At 37.7% G+C, this 22,462-nt stretch overlaps 2 protein-coding genes across 5 annotated transcripts in view; one reads left to right on the forward strand and one right to left on the reverse strand.

Moving 5' to 3' along the window:
* Positions 1–22,462, reverse strand: part of LOC135583147 (probable pre-mRNA-splicing factor ATP-dependent RNA helicase DEAH9) — a 40,901-nt gene that overhangs the window by 7,099 nt on the left and 11,340 nt on the right. For 3 of the 4 annotated variants that reach the window (XM_065089776.1, XM_065089775.1, XM_065089777.1), the window contains 5 exons: positions 17,525–17,625; positions 16,360–16,450; positions 13,136–13,300; positions 4,253–4,342; positions 4,110–4,181 (listed from right to left, as the gene is read on the reverse strand). In XM_065089776.1, the coding sequence (XP_064945848.1) occupies positions 4,110–4,181; positions 4,253–4,342; positions 13,136–13,300; positions 16,360–16,450; positions 17,525–17,625 (519 nt within the window). The remainder of the gene's footprint in view (positions 1–4,109; positions 4,182–4,252; positions 4,343–13,135; positions 13,301–16,359; positions 16,451–17,524; positions 17,626–22,462) is intronic. The other variant, XM_018820704.2, reaches the window with a different exon arrangement.
* Positions 9,362–12,606, forward strand: LOC135597179 (uncharacterized). The gene is made up of 4 exons (XM_065089773.1): positions 9,362–10,725; positions 10,805–11,011; positions 11,102–12,310; positions 12,403–12,606. Exons 1-3 carry the CDS (start codon positions 9,423–9,425, stop codon positions 12,295–12,297), a joined length of 2,706 nt encoding a protein of 901 aa, XP_064945845.1. The 5' UTR covers positions 9,362–9,422; the 3' UTR covers positions 12,298–12,310; positions 12,403–12,606.

Consider the following 22,462-nt stretch of genomic DNA (forward strand, 5'->3'; position numbering starts at 1 on the left):
TGGAGGCGACTAGTCTCATAGTTGCTCATGTGGGGACAACAAGGATACAGTGCAAGTGCTCATTGGAGAATGAGTTCATTGATTGATCCGCTCACGGAATGTTGAATGGTTGATGTTACCTCATTGTCAGATAGTGATTTTGTCGTCCCAATTATGTATATGGTCCTTAGACTTGAGACACCAAGGATGTCTTGTATAAGTACTCCACTCATTGATACCAGACTTATACGCCTGAAAGTTCTAGATCTAGCACAGTCGGTTATCGAGAGTGACAGTCAACCTTTCGAGACAATTAAATGTCAATAGAAGATCATCTGTTCTCAATATCATGAGAGGAATATCCTATGTGTTCTTGCTCAAACAAATCCTTGGTCATGGTCATTTGGATTGAGAGAAAAAAAGTTCTCCAGGAGAATTCGATTAGAACAATACTTGAGTAGAAACCGTATGAGCTTGACAACATCATGCCTAGTATACAGTCTCTAGGATATTAGATGGATGAGGAACTATAGATACACAGTAACTGAGGACAGACAGATCCAATGGATTGGATTCCCCTGTATCGTTTGGGGACTACAGCGCAGTAGCTTAGTGCGTCCGTAGTCGATGAGTCGAGTGAATTATTATAGATATGATAATTCACTGAGACAAAAAGAGTTCTACCAGGTATGACTCACGGCCAGCTCGATATTGGGCCTAGAGGGTCACACACATATGGTAGGTGTTGCGACGAGTAGAGGTTCGGATACGAGATATCCGTTGGAGCCCATAACTTATTGGATATCCAGTAAGCCCCTGAATTATTAGATCTTATAAATAGAATCCAACAAGAGCCAATGACAAATTATTGGGTGGAGGTCCATTAATTTAAGAGGCTTGGGTAGTTGGATGGAGATTCAGTACCCAATAGGACAGGATCCATTAGGGTTAAGTTAACAGGAGACTCTATAAGTAGGAGGGAACCAAAGGGGGCATGGGCTAGACCCTTTTTGGTTGTCACCTCTTATACTTCTCTCTCCCTCTCCTTCTCAGCCAACAGCCCCAGTTTAGGGAGTGTGGACAGCAAGAAGGGTTGGCCCCTTCTTGATCGTGTGATACGCGTGGAAAGAAGAATTGTATAATGATTTAAGGAGCGTCTTCACAGTGCTTGCCGTATGGATCACCGCTAAAGAGGAGAGTTGACCTCCTTCATCCTCTTCCACAGACCTGCAGGTTTTCAAGGATATGCAATCTCCTTAAGTAACATATCTTTCATATACATGTAGTTTTTTGGTTTTGCATTTTTTCACGCACCAATCTTCAAACAACAACGAGAAATTATTTTCTGCGAGAAATCTAGGATTTTTGTTTTTTGTTCTTTCGCTACGCATATGATGCTGCCCCAGGTTTCTCAACAGGAGCAGCTCTAGTCATTCATTGTGGAAGGACGAGTGAGGACTCATGACAAACCTAGAGAAGCCGCTCAAGAAAAGCATGGCATCCACGTCAACGGTCAAGAGGAATACACTTCATGCAAGCTCCATGAAACTCTAAAAAAACAGAAAGCAAATTATGGGGATAGAGCCCACACGAGAAGAGATGGTGATCAAATAAACCAACTTAAGCTCTAAGTAAAAAGGCTAATATCCGAGTCCTGAAGCACCTAAATGAAATTATAGCGGACTAAGAATTGTGATGTTCATCCGATCTCTACATGTAAAGAGAACACCCATGAACAACAAGAATTTCATTTACCTATCATTTTAGGAAGGAATGGCATAGAAAGACAAAGATAGCACTGGCCTACTTAGAGAAGGTTGGAGAGGGCTGCAAAGAAGATAAAGTGGGTAGACTAGGGAGGGTGACCTAAGAGATTAAAGTTGATGATATGATGTTGGTCAAGATGCAACCAGCATCTTCCAATTCTTATGGCAACAAGTGAACAAAGGACTAGTGCACAAACATAGAGTTCAGCGCGAAACATGATTCATAGTCCACAATCTATTCCATATGAGCAACTTGAAGGCTTATCATTCTAATCCACAGGATCCTTCAAGGAACATCCAACTAGTCTACCACCCACAAAGATGTCCTACAACTAATAAGTTAAAGATATCTTGGCAGATCGCAAGTGTAAACTACCTAATGGAATAGAACAAACACAGTACTTGGTGAAGTGGTATAATGCTCGCAAGAAGCAAGTTGGGAATTGGAGGACGGCCTTTGCAGTACCAGCATACGTTAATGAGGGCGTCAACGGATTAAGTGTGAGAGAATGTTACGGATAGTTGCAACTTTCAACATCCCTGCAATGCCCACAACTTTGTCAAGCGAATAAATGTGATAGATCCATGGTACATGATTGAATTGGTATAGTTTCCATATGTGTCAACATAAAAACACTCAGTATAGGTCAGTACCGCCAAGAAAACGAAAGAGGAAGAAGACCGGTGCAAGGGAAGAAGGGGAGATGAAGCAATGGAGGTGGTGGAGGGGACATATGAAGACGCGATGGAGCTTATGGCGAGGAGATGATGACACAACAAGGAGGAGCTCGTGGCAGCGAGACAACAAGGAGGTGAAGAGGCAGAGCCACGGATAGAGAGAGAGTGCTACATGAAATAGAGAAAGAAAAAGCGGAAAAAAGAGGATGAGAGTGGGGAAAAAGAAAGAAGAAAAACTAACAATTGTCGATAGCTATAAAAAATTAAAAAGATGATACGATGATACTCCTGGTTCTTAACTAGTAAGACCATGTGGGGTAATCTTAAACGAAATGAAACTCAGTGGTTCATGAACCAGTTCACAATCAGACTAATACTAACCAACTGATCTGTACCAACTAATATGATTGGTATTTTAAAACTTGGATTTAAGATTATAAGGCTTAACTAAAAATTGTACATACAAGAAAATTATCATGATTGAAGAATCTACAAAGAATAAATTCTACCAATCAAATACAATTATAGAAGAAAAAGACAAACACAACATATAAGGTTCCTACAAATACAGGATCTAAGGACCAATGTACACACTTTTACCTCTATATTTAGAGAGGTGGTTTCATGACTTGAACACTAGTCTCCTATGTTGTAGAGGAGCAACCTTAATACTAAAGTTCGTTCTCACAATCAAATATCTGATCAACAAAAAAAAATATTTGATAAAGAAAATCTAAAAATTCATCAAATCCAAAGAAAAAAATATCATGATTTACATCAACGTAAGCTTCTCACCTATGATCTTAATTTTATAGTTTTCGTCTATGATTTTTCTGTCTATACAAAGGAAAAATGGGTTTGTAATTGAGATATTAATAAATGAAACAATTTTGTTTTCTCACAATATATGTAAATAGTGTGAGGTCACGATCTTCCTCCCAAAATGAGTTCGAAGGACTTATAGAGCGAGTCCAAGAAATTTAGTTATTACTCATCTTTTCTCTCTTCTCTCCTTTGATTATCCTACCCCTTTGACGAAGTCGGAAACATATGGTTCAACATAAAAGCTATTCCAAAAGGGGAACATAAAAAACTTTCATTCGCCTTAATACTAGGGTGTTTAAATATCCACTACTCACGCTTCCATTATTTAAAATTGATTTTTATGTTAATCAAGTTTGTTTTACTGAATCCTTGCCTCCTCCCTTTTTTATTGTTTTTCACAGCATTATTCTCAATACCTACATAATAGGTAACAGATTCCTTGCCTTGATATTATACATAACAAAACTGATTATTTTTGTGCAAATATAAGTTAGTTGATTCTAGAGTAGCTTGGTTTTCAATAGAGCCAAAAATGAGTTATACTAATCCTCTTGATTCCTAGACAAACCATTCCTCTTAATATGTACAAGAAATCAATTATGGTTTTTTTTGTTCATAACACTTGCTTCCACAATAGATAATAAGTTTAAAACTATTTATAATGAATGGTAAAAGAATCATTAATCCCCCAACAGGTCCCCAACAACAATTTGCATGAAGTACTCCATTGCAAGTGGTACCATGTAAGGATCACTAGAAAAGTAATATTCATAGTTAATACAGCAAAAATGATGTAACAATAATATCAAGACCAAACTATTAGCTACTGAAACTCCACATACTAGAAGTTGATTAGGGTACCTCTGCAGCAGCAAAACGTAACTTCACTTCATCAAATTCCTTCTGTGCTCCCCACATAGAAACCCAAATAGACTGCAGGCATCCATAAACATCAAGCACCTTTCACAGGGCAATAATTTAACCTTGAAGCTGCAGAAAATCACCTGAACAGATAGAACTGCTGCTATAGTGATTATCTCCTCAGAACAACCAAAGTTACATGCTGACAAGATCATTTTAGAGATCATAGGGTCCTGCAATTTTTCGTTGAAACCTATAATGTTAGAATAAAATAAAAATGCACAAATATTGAAGGAAAATTTGAAGATAAAATTCCACAGAAGCATGAAATAATGGACCAATAGAGCTTGCAGATCAGGATAAACACGTAAAAGAAAATTTTGTTCATAGCAGAAGATAAAGAAGCCATTGTTTTCAACATATACAATCTGATATACCTCTTTCAACCTTAGTCCACTAGTACAAGTTTGCCATGTGCTAAAAAAAGTTCCAATATGCTGCTTCAAATGTGAGATGTGCCTTCTAAGTCAAAGACCGCCATACCACCCGAAATGGTATGAAACGAGTGGTATGTACTGCTTCGGGCGTGGACCGGTGCACTGACCACTCCCATTTCGGGCGGTCTAGTCCAAATCATATATAAAAAGACCTAAAGATACATGCGACACTGCCCCTAGATTAGAGCTTGCGACCCATTTCTCCCCATGCCGCTGCCATCAGACGTTGCCCACCTGTTGTTGTTTATCTCTCCGGCACATGCCTCCTATTCTCCTCCTCATCTTCCTTCTCCTCCTCCATCGGTCTGTCTTCTTCCTTCCTCTTCCTCTTTTTCCTCCACTGCTCCATAATCTTCCTCCTCATCGCTCCTTCCTCCACTGCTTCCCCTTCTTCCTTCTCCTCCTCCACCACTCCGTCTTCTTCCTTCTTCTTCCTCCTCCTCCACAGCTCTGTCTTCTTCCTCCTCCGTTACTTCCCCTCCTTCCTTCTCTTGTTCCTGTGCTGCCTCCCCTTCTTCCTTCCTCTTCCTCTTTCTTCTTCCTCTTGTTCCTCCACCACGCTTTTCTCTTCTCCCTCTTTTTATTCCCCTTCAAAACACTAGTGCTAAACATTAGTATTGACCATTATGTACCAGTCCGACTAGATCACAGAAACAAGTTCGACACCCGAAAAGGCGATCCTTATTCTAAGTTACAACAAGAGTAAAATGGCATGCTACAATGTAAAAAGTGCCACAACAATAAATGCATCAAGACGTTTGTTGCTAGGGCACTTCATTGTCTACAACTATCATTATCGTCATCCAGCAATTTAGAAGCTACACATTTCTGAGTCAAAAGACGAGAGATTTGTTTACCATTGTTTGCCAGTATCTCAAGTTCAGCATCTAAGTTGGATTTTAACGATGAGATACTAAAACAGCACAAAACAAGGTGTTTAAAGAACAAAGGAAAAAAAGTTCAACACTATGATAAATCATTTTCCAAAGAACAATAAAAGATATAAGTTAATGGTACTATATTTGACAATTAAAGAATGATGGAGGAAGAAAAAGGTCTAGCAGCCAAGATTTGATATACGGTCCTTGTTTTGTCCTGTAAGCCTTAGGACCTTTTCCTAATAAAAAGAACCTCATGTTGTAATAGATGATAGAAAAAAAAAATTAAAAGAACTGCCGAAAAATATCATGACTACATGGTGAAGGATGATGTTCAGGCTTCTGCTTACAAAGGATTTCACAAATTCAGTTGAGATCTATCCTAAATTAAGAGGATTCAAACAAAAGTGGATTAATTGAATCAAGATATGCATCTCCTCCACTAATGCTGCAATATATTTTCAAAGAAGAACCTAGAAATTGGTTCAAACCTAAAGGAGGGGTAAGACAAAGGGATTCCTTTTCTCATCCTCTCAGTCCATCAATAGATGTCATTTTTGAAAGGGTTTGTAAATGGGATTATGCTGAAAAATATCGATGTAAAATTCATCTTGCATTTTTGTCTGGATGACTGCTGTTCTATGTGCTAGTAATCATAGGTTCATCACTTTGACTCTCCTATCCTGCTTTATGAAATATGTAGGTCAACCAACTTACTCAAAACTGTCACAATCTAGAATTATGTGATCTAAAATGCTTAAGGTTGAGTTATTGGTAGTAGGTCGATCTAGTCTCTGTCTTCATAAACATCTTAGTCAAGGGTGTAGCAATCTCCACCACTCGAGAGGCTTGACATCCTCATCAGTATCCAAAATGTCCAAAATTATTTCTATTAGGCAATATGTAGGACCGAGTCGCATGGTGATTTTGTGCCATAAAGTGCTTCCAGCTTCATACATAAGTAGCCTTTTGCTACTTAGGCTCCCTCATCATGCCATTTGATAACAATTATCACAATCTAGCATGACAAGAAACTAACTCACTGACTTGATGAACCAAAAAATCATAAAACCCAAAATGCTTAGACCTAAGCTAATGTAAGTAGACCCATGTAGCCCTCTATCCTGTCACAAACATCCTCTCACTATCAGCATGGGATAATCGAGGTGTAATAGAAACAACAACTCCATAAGTTAGAGATCTGCCACCTAACACCACTATGCTTCAGCTGTTTTTCCATGAGTACCATATCATCACTTTGACAAAACATTAACAAGTTGAAAAAAATCTCCTCTCTTTAAGTGACAGGTTAACCTGGTTAATTTATACCTCTCTATTACGTCTATCTTCCTCCTCCCTAACTGGTCAACTAAAAAAGTCCAATTCTAAACCTTCTTACTGTAACTTCAATAGCACATAAATAGCATTAATGGGACTGGTGTTTGGTAACTTGGAATATTATTTGTGGCAAAGGTTTAAAGATACAGATAGAAAACTAGAAGACCTCAAAGTATTGGAGAAACTATCATCTTGCTAATGTCCAATTCCAGTGTCTACCTCGTTAAAAGGTGTTACAGAGCCAACCTGGTTCAGGACCACCTTTGTCACAAAAGTGGTGTCAGGTACAAGTGGGAGTCAGTCTTTTGACCTGAAAACATAGCTCACAGGTATCATGGTCCACGTTATCGAAATGAGATGCTTTATGGTCTAATTCGGTCACAGAATGGAAGTGGGATGTGATTCGGCTGCATCATGGCTTTTGTCATTTTCTCATTGCCAACTATTGTAACCATCTCCGACAAATACGATTTGCTTTGGTTACGGTGACAGATCTGATCCAATTCATTATCATGATGCTCTTCTGCATCCAACCACCTTGCACCACGCCATGCAATCATTCATTTCCCTACAGCGGAGAACTTCCATAAACTTATGCTCTCAATGTAATGAGATTGAAGGTCCTTTATTATCTATTATTGCTCAAAGAGCAAATTGATAATCTAACTACCAATCGATTTAGTTGACATAGGGCTACAGCTTTTGACTCCTCAAAGCTTTCACAAATTAATTGAAAGGAGAACCTTGAGTACAAACTTGCACCAAAAACAAGAACTAACATGCACCCATTCAAGTTGATGGGCATACCAACCATATCAGTTCGACCACTTATGGATGATCAAAACATATTTCTGTATATAAGTCTAATGGCACTTTAACTAGTTCCTTTTTTTCCTACTAATACCCAAGTATGCAACACTGGTTTCCACAGTGCCGGTGTGAGGTTGATACCCAGGATTCAATTCCTTCCTAGCATGACCACAAAGCTTGGTGGCAAGGATTGACTTACCGAATCGTACCGCCCGGTACGGGCGGTACGTACCGGTCCGATAGGTGACCGGTACGCGGACCGCCCGCTACCGGGCGGTACACCCAAAAACCCTAATATCGGGCGGTAACGGTCGAAATTTCGACCGTTACCGCCCGGTACCACTCGGTAACGACCGATTTCGACCGGTACCACTCGGTAACGGTCGAAATCAACCGGTACCACTCGGTAACGGTCGAAATCGACCGTTACCACACTGTAGCAGTGCTACAGTGCTCCAACGGTCAAATTGACCGTTGGAGCCCTTTCTCCTCCTATTTAAACCAATCTTCTCTCCCCTATTTCATTATACTCTCTTAAACTCTCTCTCAAACTTTTCTTTTCTCTCCTAAACTCTATAAAATAACGATTTGTGAATTCAATTGAGGCTAATTTGGAAAGATCAAGAGGAAGAACTTTCTAATCAAGAGGTATGTATTCGTTTTCTTTAATTAGAGAGTAATTAAGATATTTAAGATTATGATTAGTGTTTTTCATGCATAGTAAATATTGAATAATATTTATCATAGTAAAATAAGTTTAATTAAATTTTATTAAAATTATTTAATGCTGCGATTAGTTATTTTAATGATGATTAAATCAAAATTTATTTGATTTTATATCAATTTAATGTCTTTAATACCTATTAAGGTATTTGTCATGTTTATAGTGGTGAAAGAGAAGTAATTAGTGAAAAATTAACTATATTAATCGTGTAATTAGTGTAGATAAATGATAATTATCATAATTTGAATCATATTAGATTAAAATTACATATTTAATGTTTCTTTTATGTATTTAACATATATATGATGGTAAAATAAGTTTAATTATAATTTATTAAAGTTATTTAATACTGTAATTAGTCATTTTAACGATGATTTAATCGAAATTTATTTGATTTTATGTGAATCTAATTTCTTTAATATCTATTAGGGTGTTTGCCATGTTTATAGTGTTGAATGAGAAGTAATTAGTGAAAAATTAACTATGTTAATCACGTAATTATTGTATCTAATGATGTTAATACTTATTTTATGCATGTAACATATTTATGATAATAAAATACAATTAGTTATGTTTTAATAAAATTACTTAATGTTGTGATTAGTGATTTATGATCGATATTTGATCAATTTAATATGTTTATACTTTATAGTTTATTTGAATTAAATTTGATAGGATCATGGCACCAAAGGAACAGCCACATGATGATGCATGGGTTCATGCCCGAAAGCTAGATGGAAACCGTCATCATTGGCAATGTATTTATTGTGACTACATTGGCAAAGGTGGAGGAATAACTCGAGTGAAAATGCATTTGGCTGGTGGGTATCCTGATGTTGCAAAATGCAAGAAAGTTCCAACGGAGATCCGTAAATTATTTCAAAGCAAGCTTAAACAAACAAAGGAAGATACATTAAAAAAGAAGGCAAGAGTTGAGGAAGAATATCATAGGGCTACACAGGAACCGGTTTATGATCAGTATGAGGGTTGCAGCGATGAAGTCGACCCGGATCTCACAGCTGGGATTCGTGCATCATTGGAGCATCAGTATACGGTCGATGAAGCAATGAGGCATCGACGACCTGACTCACAATTTGAGCATGGCACTGGTAGTGGAATCCAGAGGTCAACCAGCATGAGGCAACCAACTGCTCCTTCTCAGCTAGGCCGAACTAGTAGCATGAGATATGGTGGACTCCGTGGTTTTATGAGAGGTCTTGGCAGGAGGTCCGCACCAGATATTGTTGATATTGATCCGCAAGCCTATCCCCCACAAACAGCGAAACAAACACGGATTGACGATGCATACACAAAAGAAAAAAAACGGGATATTGGGAAGGCAATCTCAAAATGGTTTAACTTTCATAGGATTCCAGCCAACACAGCCAAAGGTCCATATTATCAGAGCATGATCTCCTCTATTCAAAAGTCTGGCACGGGGATCCAACCTCCAACACCAAAGGAGATTCACGGCGTGTACTTAGATGAGGAGGTGGCAGAAATAAAGGATTGGATCAAATCCTTCAAGAGGCAATGGGAAGAATATGGGGTGACATTGATGTGTGACAGTTGGACAGGACCAACAAGAATGAGTATCATCAACTTTCTTGTTTATTGCAATAGAAGAGTGGTGTTTCATAAGTCCGTTAATGCTTCTGAAAAGATCCAAGATGCAAACTACATTGAGAGCTTGATGGACACTATGGTAGAGGAGATTGGACCACAGTATGTTGTACAAATAATAACCGACAATGGAGCGAATTTCAAAAAGGCCGGTTTGCAATTGATGGAAAAAAGAAAAACTTTGTTTTGGACTCCATGTGCAGCTCATTGCATAGATCTAATGTTGAAGGATATTGGTGAGTTGGATGCGGTCAAAAAATGTGTAGCTCGAGCACAATCAATTACCAAATTTATATATAATCATCATTGGGTCCACGCATTAATGCAAAAGTATGTAAATGGTGAGGTACTTCGACCTGGAATTACTCGGTTTGCTACCAATTTTATTGCATTAAAGTCATTACAGCAAAAAAGGCAAGGCTTGAAGGCAATGGCTAGCTCACAAGAGTGGTCTGAATCCAGATATTCAAAATTGAGTGATGGAAAGAAGATAGAAAAGGCCATTCTTTCCTCTAGATTTTGGGATACTATAGCAGAAATCATAAAAGGTGTGGAACCACTTTATATTGTCCTCCGTAAGGTCGATATGGACAAGCGTCCACAAATGCCGTATCTTAAATATATGTTGATTTCAGCAAGAGAGGAGGTCAGGAAAGCATTCAAAGATGATTTTAAGGCCGACCAATATGTACGAATCATTGATCGTCGGACCGATGTTCATATGGATCAAGATATCCATAATGCAGGTAAATTCATATTAAGAATAATTTAATTTATTATTATTTAGAGAATAAAAAATCATACTAACAAAATTATGTTTTGCAGCGTATTATCTAAACCCAGCAATTCAATATCGATATGCTCTCGGAACGCAAAATAATTTCCTAACGACACTACGAAATGTTATATATCGGCTCTTGCCAAACACTACCGAGGCAACCGATGCTCTTATGGAGGGTCGATTATTTCGAGAAACAATTGGTTCATTCTCCGACGTTGTAGCTGTATCGTGCCGTTACACTATGGATCCTGGTGAGAAAAAGTTATGCATATTGATTATCAATTATATTTAATGTTGATTATTTGTTATGCTAATAAAATCTTATTTATATCTTTTTGCAGTCGAGTGGTGGCTACAATTTGGAGGCGATGCACCACATTTAAGGAAGGTTGCCGTTCGTATACTTTCACAGACAACAACATCTAGTGGTTGCGAACGTAATTGGTCAACGTTTGCATTGATTCATACGAAGGTCCGCAACAGACTCTCCTACAGACGGTTAGAGAAACTAGTATATGTCCATTATAACATGCGGCTAAAATTACGATGTGCTGAGTTGGATAAGGAGCCAGAGGAACCAGATATTGATCCCATTGACCTCCAATTCTACAACGAAGATTCAGAGCCAATGTTAGATTGGGTTGAAGCAGCAGAGAACCAAGAGGATCCTCTACTTGATGAGGCGGGAGATCCTCAGCGTCCTTCGCGTTTTATCACCGAGGCAATAGAAGAAGAAGAAGAAGCACAACCCCAACAGGTGGAAAATCCCCCTCGATTACAACATGGTATGAGTCAAACTGCTCGAGGAACTACCGATACCCAACGGTCACACTCGTCCGCCCAACGTACAAAGGCAAAGGGGAAGGCAGTAGCATCAGTTGCATCGTTGGAAAGAATCGAGTCGGGCGACGAGACACCTTCACAATCACATTCTCTTTCTCGCTCGGTCCAGAGACATGATAGCAACACGGACAGCAGTGCCTCAACAGATGATGGCGGTGATACCGGGCAGTCGTTGGTCTCGTCTGCACAACTTGAGGGTGGTGAATGGACTGAGGAGCAATATTTTACACATGCCACTCAAGATTCAGATCATGGAACTCGACAAGGTACTGGTCAAGTTTATGCGCGGAAGGGAAAGGAGAAGGGGAAGGCAGTGGATGAATATGAACAAATGCGACAGAGCATACATGATATAGACACAGAAAGAGACTCATCGTATTCACAGCAATCGTATTATGGAGAATCATATGGGCAACAACAGTATGGTGATAGTTGGTCATCCTTCTCTGAGCAACAGCATGATACAGAACAACATCAATATATGCCTCAAGAGCTGCCTCGAACAAATATGATTCATGACGATCAATCTACGATCAGCACCACATTGATGCATCAATGGCATACGGTGTATCAATACACTATGTCATGGGATCAATTTCATGATTGGGTCCAACAAACGTATCATATTGATATGTATCGGATCGAGGACCCTGATCCACCACCCGTGGAGGCCCGTCGTTCGTTTTGGTGGTAGAATTAACAATCAGGTATATCTAGATATATGATTATTTAATTCATTTGAATTTTAGAGTTTATATTGTAACAAAATAGTCTAACAATTCAACTAATTTTTCTGTAGATATTTCAATCTATAACGAGCTAAAATACGAATCTCGAACAAGACTACCTCAAAGCCCGAAAAAGATATGTGATGCTATTCTTATCTAATTTACATTGATTTTGTCAAACTTATACTATTACTATATTTATTTGTAACTTGAAAACCTTATCCTAACTTTTTTTTTTATTTTCAGGTATTTTCGGAGGGTTAAATCGGTAAAATCGGGTGTACCGCCGGTACACCTCGGTACACCTCGGTGTACCGGTCGGTACACCCGTACCGTACCGTACCGAGCGTGGGTCGAAACGCCGGTACGGTACGGTACGGCGAACCTTGCTTGGTGGTGTTAGTTTTATTTCATTTACAATCAATTGCCCACTACAACTAAACCATAAGACATGTTTGTCACTAATGGCACTTTAACTAGTTCCGTTTTTTGCTACTCATACCTAAGTATGCCAAAGTGGTCTACACGGGCCGGTGCGACATTGGTACCCAAGATTCAATTCCTTGCTAGAATGATCACAAACCACACTAAGTCCCAGCTTGGTGGTGCTAGTTTTATTTCATTTACAAACCATTGCCCACTACAAATAAACCATAAGACATGTTTGTCACTAAATGGATATGACGTTACACAATCTTTCTTAAAAATCCCATTTATCCAACAAATAACTAAGGAAAAAAGTATTAACTAAAAAAAATGCATCTGTAAAGTTGTGTTATTAACAATTGAAGTTAAAGCCAATACCAGTGGAATCTCAGCCACCTGATAACCAATAGGTGACGTGAGTTTGGCATCTTCATCAAGAATTCCAAGAGAGTATAGAACTTCAAGAGCTCGCACCATTGCCTCTGGTGGTGGAGAAGCTAGCCAATCAAAGCCCAATATATTATCTATACCCAATGCCTTTAACTGCAAATTGAAATTATTAATATTAGGTATTGCCCTTGAATCTTGAAGATAGGCTGAAACACTGTGCAATATAAAAAAACAACAATGAAGACAAATAATATCATAATTATCAATTATTAGGTATCATTTTAATGGAGAATCATCTAGCTATACAAAGGATTTCAAAAAAGTTTATTCTAGGTAAAGAAATCAACAAAAAGTTATCAATTAGTTCACCTAGAAATTCTAATATTTGTGTTGAAAATTGAGGAAGTTTTTTGGTATTTCTAGAGACTCCTTTTATATTAAGTGCACTCATTTACTATTTAGATATCCTAGAAATCATATTTTGGATTTCCAAGAGACATACTAATTCCCTAGGAGACTACTCTCGGGAATCATTGCCTTCATTGATTACACTAAGGCTCATAACCCCTATAAATAATGGAGCTTGTCAATTGATAACTTACTTCATATTTGAATGAAAAGAATTACATCTTTTCTAGTCTCTTAATCTCCTCTCTTATCTCACACTTCTCTTTCTGTCTCTTCCTCTCTCTTTCTCTCTACTTTCCTACTTTGTTCTACATCAATTTGGTTTCAAAGCTCATCAAGAAACGTGCCCTGTACCTCATTGGAACCCAACTAGCACCTTCAACCAATAGTGACGTCACTTACAGATCCTTACACCTCCAACGTCAACCCCTTGCGTATGGAGTTAGACTTTGGGGTAACTGTCCCTACGGAATTAGTGGACCACATAGCTCTCAGTGCGAGTAAAATTTTGAGAACTTTACTAATATTTTTTCTATCAGAAAGAAAAATCATATATTTTATTAGATCATGATTTTCATCACTTCTCCTCCCGTTTTCTCCTTTTGTTTTTCTATTTATCACCCTCTCTCTCTCATTTAGCTACAACTACAGTACCACTAAAATTTGAACCCTTGAAAGTTGTCTAGAAAAAACCAAAACAAAATGTAAGAAAAAAAAATGAGTATCATTGAAACATTGCATTTCCACCTTGTGCATTGCAACAATTAACAACCTCATTACAAAAAGATAATTTGTCGATAGCATTAGATCATGACTCGACGAGGTGAAAACCAAACCAATCCTGATGAATCCCTAAACCAACAGAATGAGCTAGACACCCGTAGGACTAAGCTAGCAAATCATGACACGATGTTGAACCAGTTATGTGACAAAATGACCCAAGTCCTAAGAACTCTCCAACACCTTAAAAAACGACCCATGAATGAGGAGATTGATGAGTCGGTTAGGCAACATGTCCATTCTTCACAATTCATAGCTTCAAATCAAATAATTTTACCTACTACCTAAGCCCCAATTCAAACAAATCCTAGGTCTACCTATAGGGCACTTGTTCGTAATCATGCACCAACAATTCCTAATGACCAAGCCTTTGACCTTAATAATGAATTCCTAGAACCTACTAGTAATTCACAAAATCAAGTAATGGCAAACGAGTTTGGTTTGCTGACAATATGAGGGAAATGGCTAGAAGAGTCAAAGTGGATGTGTCGAACTTTGATGGTAGGTTTGACCCAAATATGTTTGTTGACTGGTTAGATAGCATGGAAGACCACTTTAAGTGGTATGGAATGATTGATGTCTAACGTGTACGATTTGCAAAAATGAAACTGATAGGATCCACTACCAAATATTGGCAACATATCCAATGTAGTCTTAAACACCATCAAGGGACTCTTTTTGTATTAAGTGAGCTCATTTACTATTTAGGTATCCTAGAAGTCATATTTTGGATTTCTAAAAGGCATACTAACTCCCTAAGAGATTACTCCTAGGAATCAATGCTTTTATTAATTATCCTAAGGCTTCTAAACCCCTATAAATAGTTGAGCTTCTCAATTGATAAATTATTTCATATTTGAATAAAAAGAATTGCATCTTCTCGTCTCTTACTCTCCTCTCTTATCCCACACTTCTCTTTCTTTCTCTTCCTCTCTCTTTCTCTCTATTTTCCTATTTTATTCTACATCACACTTTAGAATCCCGAGGGAGATATTTCAAAAGTCTCTCTGCTTATCAAGGTAAAAATGTGCATAACGACCCTCCTAGAGTTCATTCTACATTGACGAGAAACTCACACTAGGTTGTCCATTTTAGTCCCTAAAATCTACTATATCTAAATATTTAATTGCTCAGACCCTTCAATGTTGCATTTCAATCCCCAGGACCCCAAACCACAATACATATTCCTGATTATATTTAACCATAAATATTAGCAATAATCCAAAATGTTCATATAATGATGATTAAACCTTTAATAGTACAAAATTTCTCTACAATTACGTTTTTATTTCAAGGTTTCGGATAGACGTCTTTTATATTTTAAGACTTATGTAGTTCTAAATTTATATGATTCAAATTAATTTTACTGACATAGATTACAATTTGGCATATGTGTATTTTATATTTGTTATTTATATTCGCATTACAATTCCATTAAAACGAAGGTCTTATGGTAAATTGATGATCATTTGCATCCTAATTATAGATCACATGTATGCAATTTAAAATGTAGATCTTGCTGGGGGATAGTCGAACAAACTCTTTTCTTTTTCATTTAATTCATCATCGAATAGAATTCAGAGTCATCCTTTTTTCTGTTTTTATTTGTTTCTTTATGAATAAGCAAACCAATCTCCCAAGCCATGAAAGATTGGCTAAATCACAGAACCATGGGCGATAATACAGTCTTTAATGAGTTATGCAACCTTTCTATTATTATAAGAGATACCAGCTCTTTCCTGCAACTTTGTATTTACAAAATAAAGACCATACACAAATATAGAACGACAATAAAAGAATAACATTAAAAAAGACTCCTGTTACATAGTCCAAGGGTGTGTAAATTCTTTCTCTAAATGGTTGACATGAGTACTCGATCATACCACAGAAGCATGGACAAGTAAAATAAGTAGCACTAATACAAAAACCCTAAAGATAACAGGGGCTAACAGGCAATATTATACAAAATAAATAAGGAAAACCAAAAGAAATAAAAGAATTAGAAATCCCAATGACTTACATACTTGTATCACACACGAGACAAGGTTTGATCGTTGCATTTCTGGAATTCCTTCTGTGGGCATTTCCTTCAAAAAGTACTCTTCTGTATATAACCTGTGAAATGATGAGAACAAAGTCAACAAACAGTGAAAGGCTAGAGTTTTGATGGCTGCCACCACATATTTAGGGCGATAGTGTGAGATTAGTATCAAAAATACAAAGCAACCAATCAAAGCAGAAGATAGCTTGGTAGGTATTACACATACAAATTTAACCCCATCTTTTTCTCTTTTTTTGGCTTCGAATGCCAAAGGTATTTCCCTAGCCACTACACTGCTGTGAAATTAAGACTGCTTTCTAGAGAGGCACAACTGGAGAGAAGATACGAAAAAGATAATCTAGCCACAGGTGAAAAGAATGCACACTCCACCGGCAGTCCAGCGCAAAAGGATGTACGACTTTCTTTCCTTTTTGGCTTGCTGGAAGGGGGAGGGATGATTAATCATCATGTCTGTTGCACAAGCACTCATAAGAAATTTTTATCTTTAGTGTAGGCACAACTACAACTACATTACGGCATCATGTGCAAAGAACATCCATTTATTTTTACATATGACAAATTTGAACAAGATCATTCTTTGCAACAGCAAAGCAAATTCACCATCAATAGATGCACAAGAAGCATAGAACTTAAAATCATTTGCTCCTAAAGGTCCGATACAGAAAAAAAATTTGCAAATGAAATTACATGTGCAATACTAAGTAACATGGCACAATTAAGCTTGAAGCAGCAAACAATTTTCCATGCTGATGCAGCTCAATTCCATAGGAGAAAATTTTTTATATCACTTCATGATAGTTTATTAATGGCTCTCAATGTAATGGCTACTATTTATATCAGATTATTGGCAATTATAGGGTGGATAAATGGAGACATAAAAGACCATGGTGAGTAACATAAACAAGTCATATGAAAGAAGCTCTATGCAAAGATCCCCAACACCATCCCATCCTTAAAGACAGAGAGGTGCAAGTTTTCACCTTGCAGACATACTAACCTCTATGACACATTAAACACTAAAAATAAAAAAGATAACAAACACATTATACTATATTATGTTAACTGCATCTCAGACAGAAATTCAGTAGTAAATTATAGGAACTCCAAAAGAGGTCATTCGGTATTACCTAAAGCACTTCCCTGGTTGTATTCTTCCAGCTCGCCCTGCCCTTTGTCTTGCAGAAGCCTTAGATATTGGTGTCACCACCAAGCTCTCAATGTCAGAAATCTAATAACAAGCATGTTAGCAACAGCTTATAACAAAAATATACACAACAAAATAGCTAATTGTCACAACATGACAGTTCATAATTAAACATAAAATATGCCATCTATATGTTATATTGCTTCTCTAAAGAAATTACTGCTAAATTGGAATTGATGAAATAAGTGAAACCTATGTCATAAAATGAACCTTTGAAAGACAATGGAAAGACAGCACTAAATCAAGTATTTTTAAAGAAAAGGAAAAAAATTCTATTACATTGAATAGCGTACAAGATGCGTGAAACCAAAACCTATCACTTATGTAACAATGGACTAACCATAGGAATGTCCCATCAACAAAGACCACAAAATCAAGTATTTAATTTTTTTGCACAATAGCTCAAAATTTATCTTCAGTAATCAGCAAAAAAATTAATGAGATGATGGTGGTGGAAATAGAAGTAGAAACATAGCATAAGCAAAAAAGCAAAATATCCACAATTGTTGGTTGGCTCACTCTCCAAGTTATATAAATTCAAATATTGCAGTATACTGGTGGTACTGACAGTATGATACTAGTCCTATACTATAATGATATACTGTTGTTTTAATGTATTAAATAACTAATAGTATGAAGCATGGAATGATGTTTCATTTAGACCGGTATGAAATGGGCGATACATATCGGTCTGGGCATGAACCGATACGCAGACTACCCTTGTTTTGAGCAGTCAGGTCGAACCCATTAAAAAAAAACTTGAAAGTTAAACATTCAATTAGGCCTCACAAATGCGAGTCAAGCCCTCTTCTCCATAAGCAAGAAGTGCATAATTGCTGCCACCTACCTCCCTGTCACCCACTGCGTGTTGTTGACTGCAGGTATGCTTCCTCCTCTTCTACTCTTCCTCCTCTTTCTCTTCCTCCTCCTCTTCCTTCCTGAGCCTTCTTCTTCCTCCTCTTCCTCCTCTTCCTCCATAGCCATATTCCTCTATAGCCATCTATTCCTCTTCTTCTTCATCCTCTTTGAATCATCGATACATACCAATATACCATGTGTTGACACACTAGGACCGACCTGTCACAGACAAATCTGTACACGATGTGTTCGATGTAATGTTTGTATGTCTCCATCTTTTGGTTTTGTTCATGCTTTGCACAACATATATAGGGCTTGCAGTAGGCTTGACAGTCCCATTTTAATTGGTTTTCATGGTTGTTTTAGTCCTGTAAGCACAGATTGTGTGCAGTCGTCACGCAGAGACAAAACTGCCCAAAAATAAGTCATCCAAATAGCGATTTTGAGAGTTTTTTAGCTCCACAGAGTAGTGTGGAGTATCAGCCAATACAACACCCTGGAGCTACCCAGATGACACATGGCTAGATGGGCCTTTGGGGTATTGTCTAAGGTTGGTTCGCTGCCTTGTTCCGCAACAATGTCATGTGAGCACTTGTGGGGATTTTTGACCACGGCGGACCACCTTGGACCCTTTGTCACGCAACCGTTCAGAGCTTGCAAAGTCCATGTTTCTAATTTGTATTGTATATCAAGTGTTTGCTGAAATGTCTGCTTGTGGGATCCCAAACTAAACACTTCCTCTAACTCGTCTTCTCTTTTGCAAGTCCTTAAGGGATCATAAGAGGTTTTAAAGAGATTAACCCTTTGCAGACAGACACACAAAAGTAACGCACGACTTAGGTAAAACTAGCTAAATCTGTGACATATGGTATTAGAGCGGGACAAGCATATACTTAGAAACACTTGACAAGCAAACGTAGGGGACCTAACGGGACTGCATTGATGGCAACCAGCACGCGTGACCGTTTAAGGGACACGAGCGTAGAGACGTAAAGAAAGGAGTCACTCGAAGAAGCAAGAATTCGAGATTAACATTCAAAAGAATGGTTAACCCTTCGTGCAAGAGGCACCACGAGGATAAGCAAGCTGGGAAGAATGTATAACACACAAAGGTTGGGATGGCTAAGTTCGAGCTATGGCTCGACTCAACGTTGGCAACCAAATTTGACGATGTTCAAGGCAAGTAGGGGCGCTTGGCAAAGACCGTGCAAGGAGGGATGAGTTGCTTGATAACTGAAAGAGTTGTGCAAAACTCACAGAGGTGAGGGGAATTGCTAACTCGAAGAATTCAGTACTCATGCAAGGGCTTGTATGTAGACGATGGATTGTCTATAGCCATCCCAAGGCAACTGAAACTCGACAGTATGGAGTATAAAAACTTTCTCTTCGACATGGGAAGGATACCTCTATAAGAAGCTAAAGTGTGCAGTAGATTTAGCATGTTGCTAGGCCTTGAGGCGCACAACGGAGGCTATATTAGCAAAGAGTCACATTCTAGCAAGTGTGTTAGCGATTACGGAACAATGCATAGTTTGTTCAACAATGCGGAGTAGTCCAAGGGGATGGTGGTCTCCGAAACTTTCAGGGGGAAGGATGCAAAGAGGAAAGTTGCTCCAATGAGATCTCGAGTTAAACGCTTCATCTGACACGTCTTCTATTTTGCATATCCTTAAGGGACCATAAAAGGTTTTAGGGAAGCCGACCATTTGCAAACAAATAAGCAAAGGTGCTGCACAACTTAAATAAAACCAGCTAAGTACGTGATAGGACAATACATACATGTTCAACCTAAGATTAATACTAATCTAGTACCCAAAACAGTGTTTCCTAGAACGGAGTACTGTGACTCAGACTATACTAGTCAGTGAATACCAATATGGTAAAATACTATTACGGGTACTAGTAATGATGTAAAAAATCTTTGTTTCAAGTTTCAACTATATCACCACAACATAAAGATTACAAAGCCAAATATTATGAGCCAGTGAACAATAAGTTGTCAGATAAGTATCACCACGTACCATCAGAAGAAAATTAAAGACCCTCACATCCTCCTTTTGAGTTTTTAAGTATTTCTCCCCCCTTCTTAATTGACTCGTATAAGCCAATGCTATTTGAGTTCTCATAAATAATCTCAATTGTCCTTCCATCCTTCCCTTTCTTAAATAACAAACACCTACTTCATTTAACCTAGCTCTACCATAATTAATTGTCCTTTGTCTACCTTTTTTTCTAATCCACAGCTAAAAAACCAAACGTTCTTCCCAATAAAGCAAATTGTATATTAGCTTGAACCTAAGGTTAGAAGTGGGGTAAGATAATATCTATCTAAATCTGATTTTGTATTTAAATTGAGTCAGATATGGTTACCTAAATGTTTGACTTGTCACATATCCATATCTATATCCAACTTTTTGCCCTTAGATATGAATTTATTCTATTTGTACCCAAAAATCTGAAATCTATATGTATCTCAAAGTGTTAAATTTAATTATATAAAGACAAATGTTATTTAATGATTTTTCTATATACATACACTTTTTCTTCTTTTTTTTCTTATATACAGACAGTCAGATGTTAATTTAATTAAAGTTTTCTATTATAACAACTAAGGCTGATAATTTTGACCTAGTGTCACAATTTTTGCTAGCTATATATCAATATATATAGTTTTCACCTCTATAGTTAATTTAGACTTGGCCAAATTTATATTAGCCATATATTTGTTTCATAGAATACTAAGATGAACGTGTGGAGTTAATAGGAACGATAAGAAAAATATATTTATTCGTGAACAACTATATCGCTTCGACAGAGGAAAAGATGAGAGAGAATTGTTTAAGATTGTATGAATATGTGCCTAGGAGACCTATGGATACAATAGTTAGAAGAGGTGAAACGATTAATGTTAATGGTACAAGAAGAGATAGAGGAAGATCTAAGAAGACCCTAATAGAAACTATAAACAAAGATTTAAGTACTCTAAACTTAATTAAACATATAGCTTTTTACAAATCTCAATGGCAACAAAAGATCCATGTAGCCAACCCCAAATAGTTGGGACTTATAGCTTTGTTGTTGTTGTATACATCTGACTTATATCCATATATGTATTGAATGTTTGGAACTACATAATTTTATATATGCCTAATCTCCCTATATAAATCCATAATTTCTGATTAAAAGTCAAGGTTTGCAATTTCGTATCGTACCGAAGTATCGAGCGGTACGATTTGGCGTAACGCTCGATATATATATATATAATAAAAAAAGTTTAAAAAATTTTAAAAAAGGGCGACATCGCCTCGTTTCTTCTCCCCGCGTGGGGTGAAGAAACCTCGCGAAGCTTCTTCTCCTCGCGCGGATGAGTAGAAGTCGTCGACGACACCAAGGCCTCATCGCCTCAGACGAGGAGGAGACGACATCTCATCTGCGGCGTCCAACGAGGGAGGGCGGCGACAGATCGAGATCGTCGAGGAAGAGCAACGTCGGATCTCCAAGTTCTCCCTCTTCTTCCTTCTCCCTCGGCTAATACCGTCTCGTAGCGAGCAACGACGATTGAAATCGACCGTCACTGATCGATTTCACGTGGTAACAGGGCAGAAACAGCCCCAATCGACAGTACCGCTCGGTAGCGGGTTGTCCACGTACTGATCTACAGCCAGACCAGTACGTATCGCCCGATACAGGCAGTATCATTCGAAATTAAAAACGTAGCTAGAAGTGGATACAAATATGAGCTCTCCAAACATAGACCTGCCTCCTTGTATTTCTCCCACCTATCCCATTATTCCTACAAAAAGACATACACACAGATAATTCTTTAATCTAAAAACTAAAAGAATTTAGAGAAATAAAAGATTGTGGGCAACTAAAGAGGGTGGCCTAAGTACATTATACTATTGTTTTATGTCAATTATTGTTGCCCATATAGATTCATATTCTCCCATGATGCTTCATGGAACTAGTAACATTATATTTCATGTCTTAACAAAGGAAAACA

This window comes from Musa acuminata, chromosome BXJ1-11 (genome assembly GCF_036884655.1).
Source record: "Musa acuminata AAA Group cultivar baxijiao chromosome BXJ1-11, Cavendish_Baxijiao_AAA, whole genome shotgun sequence".
Taxonomy (NCBI): Eukaryota; Viridiplantae; Streptophyta; class Magnoliopsida; order Zingiberales; family Musaceae; genus Musa; species Musa acuminata.